Source organism: Xenia sp. Carnegie-2017, unplaced genomic scaffold, assembly GCF_021976095.1.
Source record: "Xenia sp. Carnegie-2017 unplaced genomic scaffold, XeniaSp_v1 HiC_scaffold_20, whole genome shotgun sequence".
Lineage (NCBI taxonomy): Eukaryota > Metazoa > Cnidaria > Anthozoa > Malacalcyonacea > Xeniidae > Xenia > Xenia sp. Carnegie-2017.
Genome location: NW_025813483.1, coordinates 1588502 through 1609494, shown reverse-complemented (window position 1 = coordinate 1609494; position 20993 = coordinate 1588502). Strand labels below are relative to the sequence as shown.

At 33.2% G+C, this 20993-nt stretch overlaps 4 protein-coding genes across 4 annotated transcripts; 1 reads left to right on the top strand and 3 right to left on the bottom strand.

Moving 5' to 3' along the window:
- The first annotated feature begins 30 nt into the window (after window positions 1-30).
- On the top strand, window positions 31-1455 carry LOC124440903 (GATA-type zinc finger protein 1-like). Its single transcript, XM_046991324.1, has 4 exons — window positions 31-355; window positions 518-792; window positions 840-859; window positions 991-1455. The coding sequence occupies exons 1-4, from the start codon at window positions 231-233 to the stop codon at window positions 1294-1296; spliced, it is 726 nt and encodes a 241-aa protein (XP_046847280.1). The 5' UTR covers window positions 31-230; the 3' UTR covers window positions 1297-1455.
- On the bottom strand, window positions 1399-3535 carry LOC124441923 (chromatin modification-related protein MEAF6-like). The gene is made up of 8 exons (XM_046992395.1): window positions 3434-3535; window positions 2577-2689; window positions 2413-2500; window positions 2272-2320; window positions 2119-2177; window positions 2020-2050; window positions 1888-1948; window positions 1399-1673 (listed from the first exon to the last, which is right to left on the bottom strand). The coding sequence occupies exons 1-7, from the start codon at window positions 3506-3508 to the stop codon at window positions 1929-1931; spliced, it is 435 nt and encodes a 144-aa protein (XP_046848351.1). The 5' UTR covers window positions 3509-3535; the 3' UTR covers window positions 1399-1673; window positions 1888-1928.
- Window positions 3536-4134: 599 nt separating this feature from the next.
- On the bottom strand, window positions 4135-12097 carry LOC124441924 (solute carrier organic anion transporter family member 4A1-like). Its single transcript, XM_046992396.1, is given in 12 exon segments — window positions 4135-4560; window positions 5097-5311; window positions 5390-5397; window positions 5400-5567; window positions 6408-6582; window positions 6741-6792; window positions 6794-6916; window positions 7252-7654; window positions 8350-8702; window positions 8803-8994; window positions 10331-10504; window positions 11985-12097. Coding segments are annotated over 11 exon segments (1974 nt in total). The 5' UTR covers window positions 10488-10504; window positions 11985-12097; the 3' UTR covers window positions 4135-4432.
- A 402-nt stretch (window positions 12098-12499) lies between these two features.
- Window positions 12500-20864, bottom strand: LOC124441166 (solute carrier organic anion transporter family member 4A1-like). The gene is made up of 11 exons (XM_046991600.1): window positions 20772-20864; window positions 19161-19370; window positions 16233-16424; window positions 15506-15870; window positions 15258-15426; window positions 14870-15106; window positions 14591-14771; window positions 13841-14009; window positions 13458-13633; window positions 13162-13375; window positions 12500-12754 (listed from the first exon to the last, which is right to left on the bottom strand). Exons 2-10 carry the CDS (start codon window positions 19333-19335, stop codon window positions 13198-13200), a joined length of 1842 nt encoding a protein of 613 aa, XP_046847556.1. The 5' UTR covers window positions 19336-19370; window positions 20772-20864; the 3' UTR covers window positions 12500-12754; window positions 13162-13197.
- Window positions 20865-20993: the final 129 nt, after the last annotated feature.

Genomic DNA, 20993 nt, shown 5'->3' with positions numbered 1-20993 from the left:
AATAACAGTACATGTGCGATTGTGATTGGCCAATTTTCTCCACGTGCAATTTGATTGGTTCTCGAACCATTATCGAACTTAGGCGCGAAAGTTGAAATCAAAAAAAAAAAATTTAGAGCCAAAGCTACTTGTTTTTGTCTAAAAAAGCTTTTGCTCTTTGCTTCTTAGAGTTTCTTTTTGAATTTTCCAAAATATGAACATGTAAACTTACTTCAAAAGTTTTTTTGGTCATGTCTAATACGACCGAAGATATATCTTGCAATGCGGAGAAAGAAAACCTGCAGTTTTTTAGCCATCGTAATCTTCATTCTCAAGATTCGAACGGTTCAAGTTGTTCATCTTGTCCGTCGATAAGGTACGATATTTGTTGGAGAAATACTGTAATAGTTCAATTTTAACCATAGAAGTGTAATACATCCAGAGGTAAATATGAAAAAGTCTAAAATTTATGAAATTTAAGTCGGCAAGCTAGTGAATGAAATGAAAAAAACTGACTGATTATTATTTGAAAATCTAGCGATTCTCCGGATCTAACTTCGTTGAAGACTTCGTTTGAAAAAATTCATCCAAATTATTATCCTCGAACTCCGAAAAAATCTCTAATACAAAAAGATAAGAAACGTGTGACTCCTCGTAAGCCTTTGAAACCTAGCAAAAGTGAAAATAAATCCGATCCAAGCTTTCGGGGTGTAACCTTAGAAATGAAGACGAATATTAAAAGAAATAATACTGACATGGAGACGCAACTCGTTATTCGTTCGTATTTTACGGCAAAAAGAAAAGATTTCCTGGGCTGTTTTTAACGGAGGGGAAGAATCGACTTCAACCTACATCGCTAGAAACCAGATTCAAGTTTAATGTGAGTGGAATTTTTTGTTCTTTCGATGTATTTTAATAAAGTTATTTCTTGTTTACCATGTACAAATAACTTGTTTGAACCATCATGGCTACTGGTTCTTCACTTTGTCCGAACTAGTTTTCTCATTTTAGATTTATGATGGACAGATGGAAGATACTAAAGATAAAGAGAATTTTGATGAACTAGGCTGTAAACGGATAGGTAATGTTAAAGCAAGAAAACAATGTCGATCCTGTGGCGTTTTAAAAACACCATTATGGCGAGATGTCGAAGGCCGTATCCCCCTTTGTAATGCTTGTGGTATACGTTACAAGAAATACAGGATTCATTGCGAGAGATGTTGGTATATACCTAGGAAATATGAGAAAGATGTACCAGGCTGTGTTATTTGTGGTCATAGTTATCAACTAGCAGTTCCAAGAATTTGTTTTTCTTAGACATTGTTTAAAGTAAAGTTTGTTGGGTGGTCATTACGTTATAGAAAATGATATTTTATAAAGAGCGTTTCTGTTCATCTGTTTCATTAAATCAACATGGAATTAAGCTAAAGTTTTCAATAAAACTTTAATTTATTAAACATTTATTCATTTGAAAAACGTTTGATCAATTCTCTATGATACAAGAAATATAAATATTAAAAAACATTAATTATAACTAATAAATCTACAATTAAAATGAGTAAAATTTTGGCCTTAATTCGGCCAAACAGCATTTCTAAATTTCTGCTCATTCAAAGCAATGTACAGGATATTGTTGGATATTAATGGATAATTTGAGAGAGATCCATTGGCGAACTGCGTATTCATTCATCATCCTGTAAAAACAGGTAAAATATCACTATTGAATGAAGAAAATCCTTTTAAGTCCAAAAAATCCTTCTAAGTCCAAAAAATATTTTCAAAATTTATTATTCTCAAATTTTACTCTTCCAAACACACACACAATCAATTACAATGTTTTTGAATGGTCTTTGATCGATACTTCCGTTTTTTAACAAGCAATTTATTTTTTTTCTTTATTTTACGAACCTCTCCAGCACTGAAATCAGTCACTCTACCCGCGCCTTTCTTCAGACCCAATTCAATGCTTCTGAAATACAAAATTTGATGTGAAAATGAAGAATTCGTCAATTCATTAATCAAGGTACAATTTAATGTTACCTTTTTTTGTTTTTTCTTTTCTTGTGAGAAGCTGCAAATTCAAGAATTGACAAACCTTAATTTCACTTTAATAATCAAAGTTGTTTAATCATTAAATACCTTTGTGAACTTTCCAATGTGATTGTGTTGCAAAGGTTCTAGATTTGTTGGTGCTTCTCCTGAAAGATTTCAAATACTTTTGCCTTAGTATGTACAATGTAAAGTCACCACTAAAATTCATGTGAAAATAAGGAGTTTGTGTCATTAACATACTTAGATTTCTTTCTGGTTCTGGTTCAGACAGACCACCTCTTTGAACGGCCTGTTAATTATATAAAAATTAATTTCAATAAAATTCTGTCTCTTTGTCATACGTTTACCTCAAAAAATCGTTCAGTAGTTTAGTATACATACAGCAAGAGATGTTATTGATGATTTTGAAAACAATCTTTCTGCATCTTTAAATTTTCTATGCTTTCTTTCAAGCTTACTTGATGAACTCCTAGTAAATATAAACATTGAGTAGATAACATTAAATAGTAAATGATATTTTGGTCAATAACATTTTGTTATCTTACTTATTTGACATTAATCTGTCCCAGCCTCTGATAATGTTTCCATATTGTTGAGTATCTTCCAAATAGCTTCCTTCAAATGCATAGATCTGTCTTTCTAAGTTTGCCAAACTCTCCTATCAAGGAAAAAAGAATTTAATATTTAAACATTTTAGCTTTGCACAACACAAATCGTAACAAAGAAGGACAATATCCTGGTCGTAGTAGAAGTTGCTTCAGGTTGAAGAAATATATAAATTATAACAGAGAGCTTTTGTAATTGATGACCAAATTATGCCCAGCAAGTTTTTGGCAATGTAGTAAAGTTGAATTAGGTGAAAGAAATGCATCTTTTTACTAACAAATCACTCAAAGTAGAAAACACTCAAATTTGATATTGAAGAGATCAAAATATAATTATGTGGAGGCTTTTACACAAATCACAACAAAGAAGGACAATATCCTGGTCGTAGTGGAAGCTGCTTCAGGTTGAAGAAATATATAAATTATAACAGAGAGCTTTTGGTAATTGATGATTAAATCATGCCCAGCAAGTTTTTGGCAATGTAGTAAAGTTGAATTAGGTGAATGAAATGCATCTTTTTACTAACAAATCACTCAAAGTAGAAAATACTCAAATTTGATATTGAAGAGATCAAAATATAATTATTTGGAGGCTTTTATACGTGTCCACTTGATAAACGTGGTCTTATAAACTTTTGACTTCAATAAAAATTTTCAAACACATATATTCTCAATTTCAGTTACATTTCTAAGGGGAAAATAAAAAACGCAATTTCACGATGGTAAGAGCTTAAACATCACAAAATCATATACTTCTTGAGTTAAATTAAAATTATAACGCCTTTCCAAAAACTTACAGATAATTCTTGCCGTCTTTTGATTAATTCTGCAAGTTCTTGTCTTGTATCTGGAGTTTTTGCGGCAGTCGCCATGTTTGAAGAAATCTTCGGAATAGGTCGGATATTAACGCTTTTGTCGCTGGGCACCGGTATAGCCCGGATTGCACGAGTGGTTTGTTTCCTTAGCTCAAGGCTATACTAAGACAATGACATCGGAAAGTTTTGTGAAATCTTATTTTATTTTATTTCTACTTACGATGCTTGTATCTTTCCTTATCCTTGTCTCTTTTAGTTTATGATAGGATGCATAAGTGATTTGCTTCATTGATGTATTTGTTATTTAATCTCAGTTTTTCTTAGCGTGTGTTAATGTATATTTCATTGTTCCTGGTTCAAGCATAAACCACAAGACATTGTCTATCAAAAAATGCAAAAAGATCATATATTACAATTTCAATGACTGTGCAAATAATTAAGAAAACGAAACGTTATTGTCAAAAAGCTTGCATTTTTCAAATTTGTCTCTTTTAGAAGTCTTATATTGGACTTTCATGTCCATATTAAAGTTAGTTCGCCTTTGAATGGGTTGAATAGCTAAGCGTATGTCTTAAACACGTTTTTAAATCTCACATGCGTTTGATTAAGTTCCACTAACAAATTATGGTGTTTCAGTTCATTCGATAGCCTCCGTAGAGATTTGCAAAGACAAAGACTCCAGATTTTATTGAAATATTCTTTTGTCCTTTTATTCCTTTAATTAAGCTTGCGTTTGAATCATTACTCGTGATTTGTTGATTGTGATAGCTCAAGTTATGCATATTTCTCTCGTGTAAACCAGACTTAGTTCACTCTATACCGAATTACTGTTGTAGCAGGTTAAATTTTCTTTGTATTTAGAGATAGTGAATTCGCTGTGTGATTATCTAGTGCTATATTTCACTATAAAATGTGGAATTTATATGTATGAAAATACGTTTTTACGATAATGTTTTGCAATTCTTTCGTTATTTGATGTTATTATAAATTCGTTTCTTTACTATCTATCAAAAATTCAAAGTTGTTGGTCGTTTCGTTGCCGACGTTGTCCATTGTATCTTCGGGTTTGTAGAGGAACCACGAGAGGAAATAAAATACAACGGATACGACTAAAATGAAGAAAACATGTAAGTAAAATGCTTCACTTATTTAAAGAATCGCAGCAATTGTTACTGCCCTAGATTTTAACAATTATTTGTTCATTTCGACCATCATTATGGTCGATGGTCGTATTAGAGTTGTACCATAACGTATTCAAACCTAGCTCTTGAAGGAAATTATAAACATTTCTCATCTTATTTGACTGGCTTTTGAAAAAGAACCGTTCTGTCGACCATTTTAGGATATTATTGTAGACGAAATTGATTTTATCCCAACCCTGCGTTCTCATAATTGTTATTAGTGAAAACCTTCTTAAAGTAAATGGTTTGAACCCGGGTATACCGTTACATGTTTGTAAATGTAGATCGTCCAGGTTGGTATAGTCCTGAGAAGGACTGTTTTTGTTGTTGTTGACTGACGTTTCGACAATCTTAGCGGTAGTCATCTTCAGAGTCTAATGAGAAAACCTTCTTCTCGTGATGAATTTACGCGTGAATTATAATGAAATTGAGATAAATTTCCATGGCAAATAAATACATCTTACATGTTAAAGAAACACCAAGTACGCACACAGCGTAACTTAATTTCTCAATATCATAATCAAAACATCTTCCTCTAACACCACATGTTTTCTGCCACACAGTACATGTGTTGTCAACAACGCCACCAAATAAAATAGGACCGGGAAGAAAACCTAACGCTTTCATAAATATGTATTGAACACCATTTGCAAACGCTCGTTTATCGTCCGGAACACACCTAAAATATAAATATTCTTAAACAATTGCTGGATTAGAACGGTTAATCTGTGAATGTAAAATTCATAGCTTGTCTTACCTTAGTGTCACTGTTTTGTCTGGAACCATTTTCGCAAACTGGAGGATGATATCAATCGCCAGTAAACTGACAAAAGGATAAAATTTTTACAATCTCTATCGCATACTCCCATTTTGGCTGTTCCAATCTTTCCTTGAGATTGAGAATGGCGTTTAACACATGAACAACCTGATAAAGTCTGAAATGAGAATTTTAAAACTGCTGAGAATCAAATGTTTGCGCGATCTTATGGCTAGCTGTGACTAGTGTGGACATACAGGATGAGATGTGAACATAAGAGATTAGATACGAACAGACGGGATGGGATGTGAACATATGACGTTGGATGTGTACATAAGAGATTAGATGTGAACATACGGGATGGGATGTAAACATACGGGATGGTGAACATACGGGATGGGATGTGAACACAAGAGATTAGATGTGAACATATGGCGTTAGATGTGAACATAAGGGATTAGATGTGAACATAAGAGATTAGATGTGAACATATGGGATGATATGTGAACATAAGGGATTAGATGTGAAAATAAGAGATTAGATGTGAACATATGGGATGATATGTGAACATAAGGGGTTAGATGTGAACATAAGAGATTAGATGTAAGCATATGGCGTTAGATGTGAACATATGAGATTAGATGTGAACATATGGGATGATATGTGAACATAAGGGATTAGATGTGAACATAAGAGATTAGATGTGAACATATGGGATGATATGTGAACATAAGAGATTAGATGTGAACATAAGAGATTAGATGTGAACATATTGGATGATATGTGGACATAAGGGATTAGATGTGAACATAAGATGTGAACATATATGATATGTGAACATATTAGATGTGAACATAAGAGATTAGATGTGAACATATGGGATGATATGTGAACATAAGGGATTAGATGTGAACATAAGAGATTAGATGTGAACATATGGGATGATATGTGAACATAAGGGGTTAGATGTGAACTTAAGGGATGAGATGTGATTATGACGTATTCCATAAAGTCTTACCCCGTTTCCGAAAACTATTTTACATCCAGCATGGCATGGATTCAAATATGTGAGACCATCAGAACCACATACTGGAGTAAAACGACTTTTTGAGCAGCCACATTTATCATTACAGGTGTGAATGAGTGACAAATCATTATTCATAATGTTCTCTGTCGTGGAATTTACTGAATCACTAATGAAATGAACAAGAAGTCAATTCGAAAATTTTCATGAAATTATGTACTAAGGTAAAAATAATTTAAGCATTCAAAATGCTCACTAGTTGAGTTTACACTTGTTCTAATTGAAAAAGACAACACTATCAATCCAGTTAAGTTATTGAGTACTTACTATGTGACGTAAGGTGTCGTCACTCCAGCTAAATTTATATTATTACAACCAGAAATAAGGAAAGACAACGGTGATATGAAACCAAGAGCACGCAGGAAAAATATAAAAAGTGCAGATTTTTTGCAAACATCTTTGAGAAAATTTCTTTACTACTGCAGAACCAATTACAATTCCCACTAAAATGATAAGTGATGTGATATAAAATCCTTTTGAAACCTTTAATAAAGTGATTTAGCAAATTACATTAATGTTGGAATAGTTTTTTTGCCATTATGTACTTATGCAACTTACCAATCATTGTTGGTATCATTAATGATCCCAAAACATACCCACATATGCAGCTAACCAATCATTGATGGTATCATTAATGATCCCAAAACATACCCACATATGCAACTTACCAATCATTGTTGGTGCCATTATTGATCCCAAAACATACCCACATATGCAACTTACCAATCATTGTTGGTATCATTAATGATCCCAAAACATACCCACATATGCAACTTACCAATCATTGTTGGTGCCATTATTGATCCCAAAACATACCCAACTTTCTCTGGAAGAACACCAAATTTAACAATAAGTATTTTAGGATAAAAGGGAATAAGGGCACCTATAAAAAGTAAGGTTGAAGTTAGACCCAACGTGTTGAAAATAAACGTCCAATTTGTCAGCAAATCTTTCAATTCAGGAAGAAGTTTTTTCATAGTTGGTTTTATGGCGCTTTTTGCTGGTCTTAGATTTCCTTTCTCTATTTCTTCTTTTCGTACTTCTCTCGACCCAGGCAACTCACGGGGAAACGCAAGTAGAAGAATAGAAAATATGATAGTAAGGATTCCAAATATGACAAAACCCAACCACCATGCGCCGATCCATTGTGGGTCACGTGGCTTGAGGTTCACACCTTTGGGCTTAAGAAACAAAAACTTTCTGTTAACGTGAGCTGTTGTGTAAAAACTAAAAATTTTATAGAATTGATAGTCATGTTCATTATAAATGATGATTCTTTTATTTTCGTTTATAAAAATATTTAATGGTTCGCACAGCGCTACAAGTAACATGAAGTATCATGATTATTTATTTACAGATATTAATAAAACAAACTATATTTTTCAATCGTATTTTAAACCTTATGTTTTGAATACATACATATGAGATGAACATATTTATTCGTGTTTGTCCATTGAAATGATTTAAGTCTTACGGACAGTTAATAAAATTTTACTGTTTTGCTTGATAACTTCCAACCCTCCCATGGCCTGGTTATTTTTAATTATACTTTTGTATTATTACGTCGTTAAGTTCATAAAAAACTGTCTTCATTGTGGCTTTATGTAAGAAATGATACAAAAGTTGTTTTCAGTCGGAAATTTGTGCAAAATATTTATATAAAGATGTTTTAGAGTTTTTATTTTTTAACTTTTACGTTCAGTTTGAAATAATTGTATTACTGATATTACTATAGATGAAAGTAGTTTGTGGACGGGGGTGATATTATATAAGGTTGGCGTTTTTCAATGTTAGTGAAAAATACCCCCCCCCAAGTAACACTTTCTTGCTCCCCCCGTAGATATATTTGGCCTTGAACGGATATATTTTATCTTACTTTCTCCAGGTCCACGTAAATGCTGAGAAATTTTCCTCCAACAATCATTCCTAGGCCTGGACCGAGGAATGTTGCGCATGTCCAAATGGCGAGATAAACGGGTGTATGTTTAGGATGGACATTTTCATCAAGGTAAGCGGGTAGTAATGAATAAAATGGAGATGTGCCAGCTCCCATTATTAATTGCGCAATAATAAATATTGCCATATAATACCATCTACTGTCACTTTTCATATTACATTGTGTAGATGTTGTATTAGAAATCATACATATGAATCCATTACTTCCCATATGCGATGAGTCATATGGACCAATAAGAAAGTGCGGTAGAGCATACAATAATGAACCAATACCTAGAGAGGATAACATATGACGTCTCATAAATCCGTTTCTATGACGTAACACCATTGAACTATACAATAGTTATGTAGTTCAGTGGGTAACACTGCTTACCTAAAATAACGCCACCTCCGCCAATCCAACGAATCTTGTTACCATAGTCACCGTAGAAACTAATAAACAGCACCAGCACTAAAGCCATGACGTCATTTGAGGCCATTATCACTCCAAGATCTGTTGAGGTCAGACTGAATCTTTTCTCAATACTCGGTAAAGTGAGATTGGACAAACCCATTGCTATTATGGCTATAAAAAATAACATCAGTTGGTTGACATCGTTCAACACAGTTAAGCATTGCCTTAAAGTAAAAAGTCACGTTATTAAGCATGAAAAGGATTCAATTTATTTTAATTTTAAAAATGCAGCTTATTAGATGACTTGCATCAAGAAAAACATTCCATTCGGTTACCGCCATCGCTTAAGTGTATCATTACGAGAGTTGTTTGTGAGTTTAAAGTCTCGCCACATATGATATAATTCGTGTGAAGAGTTGGTCAGAACTTTGTTGAAATTTATCCAGTCTTACACTATTGAAGTCCGCTGAAAGGTTTACACGTTGTACAACCTACAGTAGGAGTTAGGAAAATGAAGGATTATATATAGGATAGTGTTCACTTTATAAAGTAATGTTGCAGCTACTTATGCGCCTGAGTATCGATATGAAAATTGCTTCAAATAAAGGATATTTTCGTCATATTGCGAAAGCTTATGCAACGTGTCTGATAATAACCAGGAGAAGCAGACGATTTCAAATATTACAAAATAAAACAAATTCCGAAGAGGGACATCTCGTTTTCTTGATATTGAAGATATTAAAAGAGTTTGAAACAACAGATGAAATATCACACCATCTTTTGTTTCAAACTTTTGTAATATCTTGAATATCAAGAAAACGGGATGTCCCTCTTCGGAATTTATTTTATTTTGTACGTGTCTGATAACAGAATACGAACGTGACTGTGTCCATTGCTAGACATGCGTCAGAAGAAAAATATTTACCATTGAATGAAAACTCTGAAATTACACGCCGCGTTACTTGAACTGAATACGAAACGCATAAGATCTTTTGCAGTTGTGCAACAATTTTTATCAGGTTGAAATCCAAATTGAAAAAATAATGTCTCAGTATGCAGTTAAATTTTTTAGAACACTTTGAGTAAGATGTGAGATATCATCACATACAAAGCTTTAATTATTGAAAGACAATTATAAATGTTTCCGTAAAAGCTTAAATTTTAAAGGTGTGGTGTTGATGACATTAAAAAATTCTGTTTATGTACATATTGGAAATATAATATTGAAGATGTATCTTGTCTTGGAGTTCGTGTCTTTCCTCAACAATATTGAAAGAATATTGTTTTTTCTTTGTATGGTTTGGAAAAAATGACATCTTTCAAATAAGATATTTTAATTCCGATTTTTATATGATAGAAACCTGATTATATTTTAAGGTCACTTCAAGAACTCAAGTTACAGTTAACTTTATAGTTGACTTTAATCTCGTATCATTATAACACAAACATTTCATTATTGAAAAACTATTTAATAAAAAAATTTACAAATAGAAGTTGAAAAACTTACCTTGACATATTGTATATGGTACAAGAACAACAAGAAAGCATTTTGGACCATTAAATATTTGTAAACAATCAGGCTTAAATCCTGCCCATCCAAATTTTTTCGATTTCTTTTTCAGTTCCGGCAAAAAGACTTCTACTTCTTTCATTTTGTCAGCCATCGTTGACTAAACCGCGCCTGGAAGATTCAAAAATATTTTACAAAGCAGCATTTACATTATCAATGTGTACAAATGAATGTTGATTTTGACTGAACCGATTTATTTCGCGTTCGTGTTGTTTTGATATCTTTAAAAAATAATCGGAAAGATATAACTTACACCACCTACGTCAACGTGTTCGCTGGTGTTGAAAACTGAAGCAAGAATAATTTGTAATTTTATAGACAAAAGTCAATGAATGTTGCTATAGGAGATAAAGTTTATATTTGAAAGGTTTTTCTGTATCAAGTGGTTTAGCTATAATATATGATGGCTTCATCGTTATTGTGATAGAAATTGTCTGCAGTGTTTTTATTAAAAAATTAAACATTTACCTTAAGATTTTACAGCTTTACAATCTCACAAATGTAACAGCTGTTTTGCAAGATAGTTTTTCAAATAAAACAGCTTGTTTCAGAAAACACCAGATCATTTCGCTATGAACTGAAACAGTTCTTATATGTATTTAAACTTTAAATCATCGCCATTCCTACATTTCCCAAGCTCCTCATAATATTATATTGCTTAAAACATTTCTCATGCAATATATAGCCAGGCAAAATTGATGAGCGAATTTTTTCCATAATACAAAGAAACAATGACACCCGCCAAACGTTTTTATTTTTATTAGTAATAGAGCCTGGATTTCCTGATCGAAGTTTGTCTGATGTTGCAGACTCTTCAAACAGCTGTTGCAACAATTATTCAAAATTTTTATCTTGTGCAACAAGTTACATCACGTTAAAGCACTGTAGTCAGTGCGATGATTAATTTTAAATAAGCTTTATGTCGTTTTGAAGAAAACATTCAAAAAATATCAAATCGGTCAAAGGAACGGCGCTAGGTCATGTTTTAAAACATGTTTATTGTGAAATTTAATAAAACAGGAAATTATTTTACATAACTAATCATTAAATGTCTGAACTTGACTAACTAATGTTGATACAAATTGTTGTCATTCTTTTGATGAAATAAATTTTATCATTATCGTTATTAAGAATAGACACATCATGCAGTATGTTGTAAATCTTTTCCTTTCCTTGTTATGATGATTTTGACCAAGTTTTGCTTACGCAATTTATAGTAAAGCTGGTTTAACCGCATTAAGTGTTAACTTAACAATAAATGTTACATTTCGAAAAGTAGTCTTTTCCATACGAAATGAAATATTTACCATACAACAAATGCGATCATTTTGACTAACTGTATATTTCTCATTTTTCTAGTTTAACTATTTCATTGTATCAATTCAACATAATTTATAAGTTACGTTCTTTACCAGAAAGCAAAAAGCCACTATTGAAACGAATTATTTACTCTGTTTACATCAAAATGCTGACTACAAAATAGTTGCAAATTGTACTTCAGCGATGATTCCTTTCCTCATCATATCATAAGTTTGCGCATTAAATTTTGTTAAATATCAAACTTTACTTTATCTTACTTTAGGCAACCTACCTTGTCAACTCTCAAAATACGCACTATAGATATTGTGACCCAACTCCTGATTTTAAAACATCGCAATACGATTTTGTAATCAGACATGCTAAATTGCGTTTGCATTGAAATTTATCATGCAATTGTTCAAATGCTTTCAACCATATTTTTAAATGCGAAATAGGAAGAATCCAGCTGTCTTTACTAAAAGGGGATGTTCCTTTTGTGTTTAGTAGGAATAATTAAGTTGTACAGTATAAATTTATTGATAGATAACTAAAATGACAAGCTTATAATGTGGAATAACAGAAACAGTATGAGGAAATTCACTTATTCTTGAGCAGCATAATTTTTTTGGCATTTTAACAACATTTTCTATCGCATACCGGAAGCAGATAAGCTGAATCTAAATGTTTATGCAAAGTGCAATGTTTCAACATTAATGTAAAAATTTTCCATAAACTTGGACATAATATTAAAAATAATTGTTGGCCGGGATGAATCAAAATACTCGTATCAATATATAAAATTCAAACTTAAAAAACCCGTATGATTCATTTTATTGAATGAATACTCCGTAACGACTGATAAAGAAATTTTCTAATAAGTTGATATATTTCCACAGCGTGAATTACGTAATGTTCTGCGTATGAAGTGACGTCACATCGGGGTGACCTGGTCGTCACTTACATCCTCAGGCTGTGCGACCATTCCACTCAGCAATATATCAGATTTCTTTGCTTTTTCATTTTGGAGATACCAAGAAAGGAAGAAAAACACTGTGGCTAGAGCTAGAAAAAGAATAATTCAGGAATTTAGTCCAACTACTGTTTTTAAAGTTAATTTACCACAAAATGGCGTAAATCAGTTGTCTATTTTGCTGTTAGTTTGGGAAGGAATTGTACCACAGAAGTGAATGATATCTAGGAGTTGAAACTTGGCAGTGAATGATATCTAGGAGTTGAATCTTGGCAGTGAATGATATCTAGGAGTTGAACCTTGGCAGTGAATGATATCTAGGAGTTGAACCTTGGCAAAGAATAATATATAGGAGTTGAATCCTGGCAAAGAATGATATCTAGGAGTTGAACTTTGGCAGTGAATGATATCTAGGAGTTGAACCTTGGCAGTGAATGATTTCTAGGAGTTGAACCTGATAAGTAAATGATAAACATAAAAATAATTCCAAAGAACATACTTGAAATTACAAGACCAAATATTGTCATGCTCTTGCTCATAGAGTTGGTATGGTAATCCCAACAAATCCCTTGCGTCCACAAGAGTCCGTTTGCCATATATGACAGTCTCGATCAATGATGTATTTAACAAGATGAGTAGGAATAAAGCCAAAAAGAATGAAAAGAAACTGTTGCACAGCTAGACCGTACGATCTCTGATTATCTTTAACACATCTAAGAATGAAAATAATGGAGTACATGAATACTACAATTCTCCATAGCGATTTTGTCGTAAATAAATTTCACTATGACCTACCTCAGTATTACGACCTTGCTTGGAACAATATTTGCTGTAAACAATGCTACAGCTACGAATAATAGAAAGACGAAAAGCTTCCAGCTTGCACAACCCCGATCACAGAATCCTTTCTTTGCTGTTCCATATTTCTGTCCTGGACCAGGGGGTACGCATGTACAATTGGTGTAGTCATCCTGTAAGAAAAATAAACATAATAATTTATTTAACGTTGACTTCGTCTGGTTTCATTGATCACAACTCAAAATTCTCTTATATTCTACTGTATTTTGCTCGATTGTTACAAGGGAAGTTAAATAGTTTTGAGAAAAAAATCGAATGACGAAAACGCAACAAATAATGCACCATCAATCGTATACTTACACCACCATACCAATACTTACAGTGTCGTCTATCCTAACTTTACAACCAGCATGACAAGGATCAAAATAAGCGACATTATTTGAACCGCATACAGGCTGACTGAAGAACGTTGAGCAATTACATTGTACATTACAAACTGATGTTATTTCACTTGAACCATTTTCACCCATCATTGGCATGGCTCTACCTCTGAAAGATAGTCATTAATATCTACGTTAAGTTCAAGGTTCTGAATGAGAACGCTGAGATTTAAACTAAAAGTCTCTATTTCCCTCAACGGGAAGAGCAAAATTGAACAATTATCTTTATGTAGATGTAGATTCTCCAGGTTGGTAGAGTTGCAAGAAGGACCTTTGATGTTGACTGATGTTTTGACAATTTTAGCTTAAGTCATTGATTCTGTAGATGACTAACGCTAAGGTTGTAGAATTGTCAGTCTACACAAACATCAAGGCTTTTTCACACAGCTTTACCAACTTTGACAATCAACATCTACAAACGTGCAGAAATACTCCCATGCTCAAACCATTTACTTTAGTATAAAACAATGTTATGCTTATTACATAGATAACGGTTGTTAACAAGTTTGAAAAGTGTTGTTGAGTCTCAATTAGATGTTACAATGTTGAATAATATTGTTAACAACAATGGAAAATGCAGGCAGCGCAACATTGTTTAGCTCATGATATTGTCACTGGAGTGTGACAGCAGAGATAAACTTAACCATTAGATTAACAAAGTCTTGTCATACATAAATTTAATATTCTCACCCAATCGCAGGATATTCTTTAGTTACACCAGCTATGTTACTTTCATTACAGCCAGGAATGACAAACAATAATGGAGCGAGAATTGCAACTGTTTGTAATATAAGACAAAGAAATGCGGCTCCTTTAACAAGTTTTTTTAAAGAAATACGATATGTCAGTAAACCACCACCAACAACACCAGCTAAAAAGAAACGTTTAAGAAATATTTAATAATTCCTGTCACCATTTATTTCAATATTATAAAAACATTGTTGTTATTGAAAAATCAACGTCACCAACCTATGATACCAAAAAAAGAAGCAAATGTGACAGGCATTGCTATCGATAAAGGATCAGCACCATATTTTATTGTCACAACTTGAACCATAAATGGTCCAATGGCGTACATGAAGAAGACAATGCACAGATTGGCCAATGTATTGAAAAGGAATGTTTTATTCTTGAATAAAGTTATTGTAGAATATAGTAAACCAAAAGGAGACATCGTTATCTTATCGTCTTTGGCTTGAATGTTCCCTAGAAAATTCACCAAATTCATACTTAAAGAATTCTTCATCTATTGATATGTTCTAGATTTCAAAAAAGAAGGTTAAACTATGGCATCAGAAAAACTGTAAACAATATTGTTAGTATTTTGTCAGCTATGTATATCCTACTATCCGTGTACCTTTAAGGATATGTTCATCTCTTGTATTGCGGGAGCCTGGTAAATAAGGAGGAAAACCAGCGACTATGACAGCAAACCACATGGTAAGAAGGCCACATACCAAGTATCCGAGCCACCAAGCACCAAGCCAGCGGGGATCTTTGTTATCCATTGGATAAACGAGCTTTGGCTGTAGTAGACAAAATGTTAGCATAGTATAAATACGTCATGTAAGAAGTAATGAAAATTAGTTGTAACATTTTGTTTACCTGATGTATATCAATATAAATGTTAGCCTGAAATATTCCACCTCCAGACAAACCAGAAAGGGGACCCAACGCCAGTAAAACATACCATAATGTCATGGCAAATGGCATCGATTTTGGTGTAGTGTTTTCATCAATATAAGATGGTGCAAGAGAGTAAAGAGGTGCAAGACCTGCTCCAATCAATATTTGACCAAACACAAACATTCCCATATGTGATGATTCAACACTCTTGATTAAACATTGTGCAGGTGGTCCTGGTGTAATGCGACAAAGGCCAAGATTCGTATAAAAGCTCTTTGTCCCATTAAATGGTGCATAGTCAGATGTTTGAAAGTGTGGAACTGCAAAGAATATTGCACCCAAACCTGTAAAAGAAACGTGCATTATGTAAACGAAAGCAACCAACACAAACGAAGTGTATTTATTAGAAGAGTTCTAAAATAAGAAATGTTCACTACGGTATGAGGTTATGACCTATATTGATGTTTCGCAGTTATCAGTTTTGAGTGTAGTTAAGCTAAAGGCCGGACCTTAATGGACCAGTGTGAATACTTATGGTCGTCATCACTGACTTTTGGCATAGCCCAGTCACTTTTTTGAAATATGGCTTAGTTCAAAAGTCCAGCACTCTAGCTGTCCAATGAGAAAAAATTTCATAGCAGTAAGGAGAGAAGTTGAGGTCAATGATACAATTTGCTATCCATGGTCCTTAAAATGTTTAACTTACCTGTAACTACTAGACCACTGGCAATACAATGAATCTTTTTTGCTCGAAAATTGCCGAAAAAGCCAAAAAGAATGACGGCAGTCACGAGAGAAACGCCTTGAGCAATGTTAAGACCATTAATGTCTTTATCAGAAAGATGAAAACGTCGTTTTAATGTGAGTTGCACAGCCGGCAACATATGTTGTATCATTACTAAAGAAAAAAATAATTATATTTTAAGTTTGAACAGGATAATTGGATTACTCAGGCAAGCATCCCTTCAATACAACACTAATATCTTTTCATGAATCATTTAAGTAACACGTTTGTTGATCAAAACATTGTAATTATTTTTTTCCTCATAACTTCGTCAAACTTTTTTTGACAAAGAATTTTAAAATTATTCAAAAACTCTTTGATTGTAGGATTAATTTAACACTTAAATTATATAAATAGTCGTTGTTTGACTGTAAAATATTTATAACTAATAATCTGGGGAGGACAAAGTTTGGATAACGCCATCCAGGCCTCGTGTAACCGGCCTCTGTTGCGTCTAAGCGTTGCAGCACACTTTTCTTGTCATTCCTTGATTCATTCCCCCGCGCGACCTATATACTTGTTAAATTTTGATTACGTTCTGTCTGTTTACAATTCCATGAGAAAATTTACGAATTTAGGGCAGTGAAAATCACAATAAAGTATAATTTTCGGAACGTTCGTTTGATTTTTATCGCCTGCAATCTGAACAGATGTAGCATAACGAACGTGATGCTGTAGACAGAGGCGTAACTATAACGTTAATTAAGGGGGGTATACATATATTCAGTTGTACCTTGGTGATATCTTTTTAAATTAAAATTACTTTCAAAAGAAATCAGTAGGGCACATCAGTAGTTTGCAAAAAAACACAAGAAATTGTTTCATCATGCCGCATTCAGCCACTTGATCACAATGTGTATCTTAAACACTCTGATCACAATGTTCTGTTAAAGAAAATATCTTGCAAACATGTGTTTAGTTTCCTTCTAGTTTTTCTGATTACTTATAATACAGTGTGGATTTAACAGAACGTGAAAAATAACAAAGAATTTCAAACTAGTTTTGACATGGAATACTTAAGAAATAAAATATGTTTACTGTGTTTGCACAAGCTTATGCAAAGCGAGGAGACCTTTAGGTGAACTCGAGAGCAGATCATTGCAAACCCGAGACGGAAAGTCGAGAGTTCTCACCAACGTCTCCGAGGTTTGCATAAAACAGTGCAAACACGAAAAACATCTTTTCATTTTTTGTGTGTAATAAAACAATGCGCAACAGACAAATTCAAAATGAAGGTTTTAGTTTTTTTAAAAAATGTATTTATGATGGATTTCAAAAATCTCTTTGACTGATTGAATATTATGATTGATTTTATTGGTTGAGCTCAGATGTATTTTGCTGAGGCTAATGCAAACACTGCTCTTGTCCAATCACAGCACGCAATTTATCTTTTTTATTTTGTAAAATGAAACATTTGTTTATTGCAATGGTTTATTGCAATTACTCCACGTTCAAAGATTAAACTTCATTTAATCATCTGCAATGAGATCCTATCAAAATATAATTAAGAAGATGGTGACAACAAAACGACAAATGCATAACATTGTCTTGTCTTACGTCTGTGAATATGCGTTTAACTTATCGGTTGAGTGAAGAAACAGTATCTCATGCTCCTCTCTAAACATGGTGAAGTGCCGAACCTTATGGTTTATGGTAAAATTCGGACAAATATTTTTGCATGAACATTGAAATAAAGCTTGCCAACGTAATGTTGAATAAAGGGACACGCAAGTAGAAATGTTTTGTTTATTATTCAAATTACGCAATCACAACGTACAAAGCTTAACAGATTTGTCTTGAAGCAGTTTATCCAAGCTAATTTTCACTTTTTGCTTGAACAAGAAATCACCTAGTACACAAAGTCGCAGTCCTAAAGATGTCCGTCTTTGAAATTCTTTGCTGACAAGGAGACCGGAGCTTCACTTCCTCCTCGCGATAGTAACTTCTAGCAGTAATCCAGTCATGAGAAACATCTCACGACGTTCACTAAACGGTGCCAATACCGACACAAATCAGACGCCGAACAGCGAAGAGTGGTTTTTGAGACTGAGTAAAATTTACCTTTTATGGTCAGGTCAGATTGGTAAATAATATATTTATTTGTTATTTACCATGCATGCAGTTATTTCTTGCGTTTCTAATGAGCAGAGAGACGGGGCGTCCGGAAGAAAACGAAGTCGGATAATAAATACGCGAAGATAATTTCTGTTGTATAAAAGAAACAAATTTTTTTCTACTTTAAGCTTTGATAGTTTTATGACTCGGAGTTAAAAAACTACATTATTTGCTAGTTGTGTTTTGCCACTTTATTTACAAAGTTCGGTGGATTATGGAGGTGGTCTGTCTGTCTCGACTTTAATATTTACTGCTGATGACTTGTTTGTCAACTCAATTTTCTGGCCAAGCAAGAATTTACCGAAAAGGAATAGTTAAAGTTCGTTTGTACATTATAACAGTGTAGTTCGTTAATTCCTGTTCATTACTTTTGCATTTAGACGGCCGTCCTTTCCAATTATTTTTGTTGTATTTTTATGTCATAAAACTCTAATAAAACACTTTACTACTTGAACTAAAACTGACCCTATGCATGCAACTTAAAGATACGTTAAATACTCAACTAAAATACTGCAATATTTCATCTTTAAAACTTTATCTTAGCATCAATATCTACTTTATATCTTATGAAACAACCATTACCTTTTTCCCGTGTTCATTACCAACCCATTTCAACCCATAATCATACGAATGATACACCCATGTTCATTATTAACCCCTACATAAACGAGCTCTTTCAAAACTTTCTTTAAAGCTCCATATCGTCAACAATACGTAAATATATTGGCAACTTACCAGCATAAGACACGCACATTGTCAAAACAATCCGACACGTCATTGGATTTAAAAGCATTTTGAAATTAGGAGGACGAAAAGATAACCATCCATATTTAATTCCTTCTTCTCCAATAGCATAACGATTTAAACCATTTTTCTTGCCATTTGTGTCAGCCGTTTCACCGCTCAACATGTTTCACCAATTACGGATGTGAAACTTTTTCGCTACTAAAATATTCATAAATGGCGAGTTAGCATCCTCTGTTAAAATGTCATCTTACACCTAGATCGTTCAGACCAAAATTTGCAATTCAATCTTGTTTCTAACTCGAAAGAAGTTCATAAAAACTGGAAATTCAGAAAAGCGGTTTATGACTTTGATGAGGGAATTATAAAGGTATGTTTTGTTCTTGCTGTGTGAAAGAGCACCTGACCTGATGAGTGGCTCTTCAAGTTGAAGCCAAGAGATATTGACTCCTATTTAATTCAACACTGGTCGGTAATATTAGTATTCCTCAGGCTTTTTGCGCTTTTTTTAGCAAAGATAATGCAGAAATTTTAGAAATATACCGCAGAGCATTGTTATATGAAAGTGTAAATTATGTCATTAAAAACAGACAATGATTACAAAGCTTTTTATAAATAAACTACAAAATATTGCCGCGAATCACTGGGATCAGTGGAGTTCAAACACAATAACTTCATTATTTTGTACTATTTTTTGTAGAGGATAAATTCTCTAATGTCTATTTTATAAAGAATCCAAGAAACTTTTAAAATAAGTCACGAGACTGTTTACCTAACGTAAAATCAATCAGTCATTTCGACGCTTACTAGCAACAACCCGCCACTCGCAAAGATAAACTATCCAGGCAACCGACTGTTTTCCTTGAGTAAGTTTTCTCTATAAAATTTTCAAAAGTAAAAGTGCTTTCCATAAAGATATTTTTCAGGGCAATGTTTAAAAATCGTACAATGTTATTCGTTAGACTTTGTACGTGTTTGCTGGAAGGCAACCGTTAATTAAATTCTATACCTACTTTAAAAACAAATAAAGCATTACCGAAGTCTAATTAGTGGATTTACGATGTACAGAAGAAGCGTTTCACAAGGTTATAGAGTATTTAGATATTGAATAATATATTATACAAACAGCTAATAGATTAGTTTCAATATACGTTTTTATATCCCTCAAGAGATTTAAGGACAGTCCAATATTACTAGCAGTGCATGAAAAAAATTAACCGAAGAAAGTTGGTTTCTTAGCCACCTCGATGATGGATTACTGCCGTTGTTACTGTCTCAATTAATACCATGGTTGTATCATATTATATAATTTTTCAAAAGTTAAAAAAGTTAACTTCTACTACAAACAAACTAAAGTACTAGAAGGGTCTTGGAATAAACGATTGACTGTCTATGACTTCAAGTTGTATTTTGCAATTTTTGCATTGGAATGCTTAAATGTACAATACAATAATATTCTAGGTAACACCAATGACTGCAGCACTAAGGCAGTATGGTAAATATACCAATTTATTGCAGTTAAAATATCCATTTGCATGAAAATACGTACTAAATATATAATATAACATACACACAAATAAAACTCATTTGTAGAATTCTCACCTTCTTCAACAAGATATTCTCTGGTGTCCAAATTGATGCTCACAATCCAACTGCGTCCCAAAGACTAACTGACTTAACGTCAAAGCAACACAAATATGTGTATGTGTCGTGTTCAGATAGTATTTCATGCGTCATCGGTCAGGCAACAAGCACTTGCAATGATTGGTTGATATCAAAATAAATCATATACTTACATCCTGTTTAGTCTACGCATTTCTACCC

Coding starts and splice junctions, on each gene's coding strand:
- LOC124440903 (XM_046991324.1), top strand. CDS start 231: ATGTCTAATACGACCGAAGATATATCTTGCAATGCGGAGAAAGAAAAC. Junction 793..839: donor AAAAAGAAAAGATTTCCTGG/GCTGTTTTTAAC, acceptor CTACATCGCTAG/AAACCAGATTCAAGTTTAAT. Junction 860..990: donor AAACCAGATTCAAGTTTAAT/GTGAGTGGAATT, acceptor TTCTCATTTTAG/ATTTATGATGGACAGATGGA.
- LOC124441166 (XM_046991600.1), bottom strand. CDS start 19,335: ATGTTGAGCGGTGAAACGGCTGACACAAATGGCAAGAAAAATGGTTTA. Junction 14,772..14,869: donor TTCTTTTTTTGGTATCATAG/GTTGGTGACGTT, acceptor GTTTCTTTTTAG/CTGGTGTTGTTGGTGGTGGT. Junction 13,634..13,840: donor AAGTTAGGATAGACGACACT/GTAAGTATTGGT, acceptor TTTTTCTTACAG/GATGACTACACCAATTGTAC.
- LOC124441923 (XM_046992395.1), bottom strand. CDS start 3,508: ATGGCGACTGCCGCAAAAACTCCAGATACAAGACAAGAACTTGCAGAA. Junction 2,690..3,433: donor AAAGACGGCAAGAATTATCT/GTAAGTTTTTGG, acceptor TTTCCTTGATAG/GAGAGTTTGGCAAACTTAGA. Junction 2,178..2,271: donor AGAACCAGAAAGAAATCTAA/GTATGTTAATGA, acceptor GAAATCTTTCAG/GAGAAGCACCAACAAATCTA.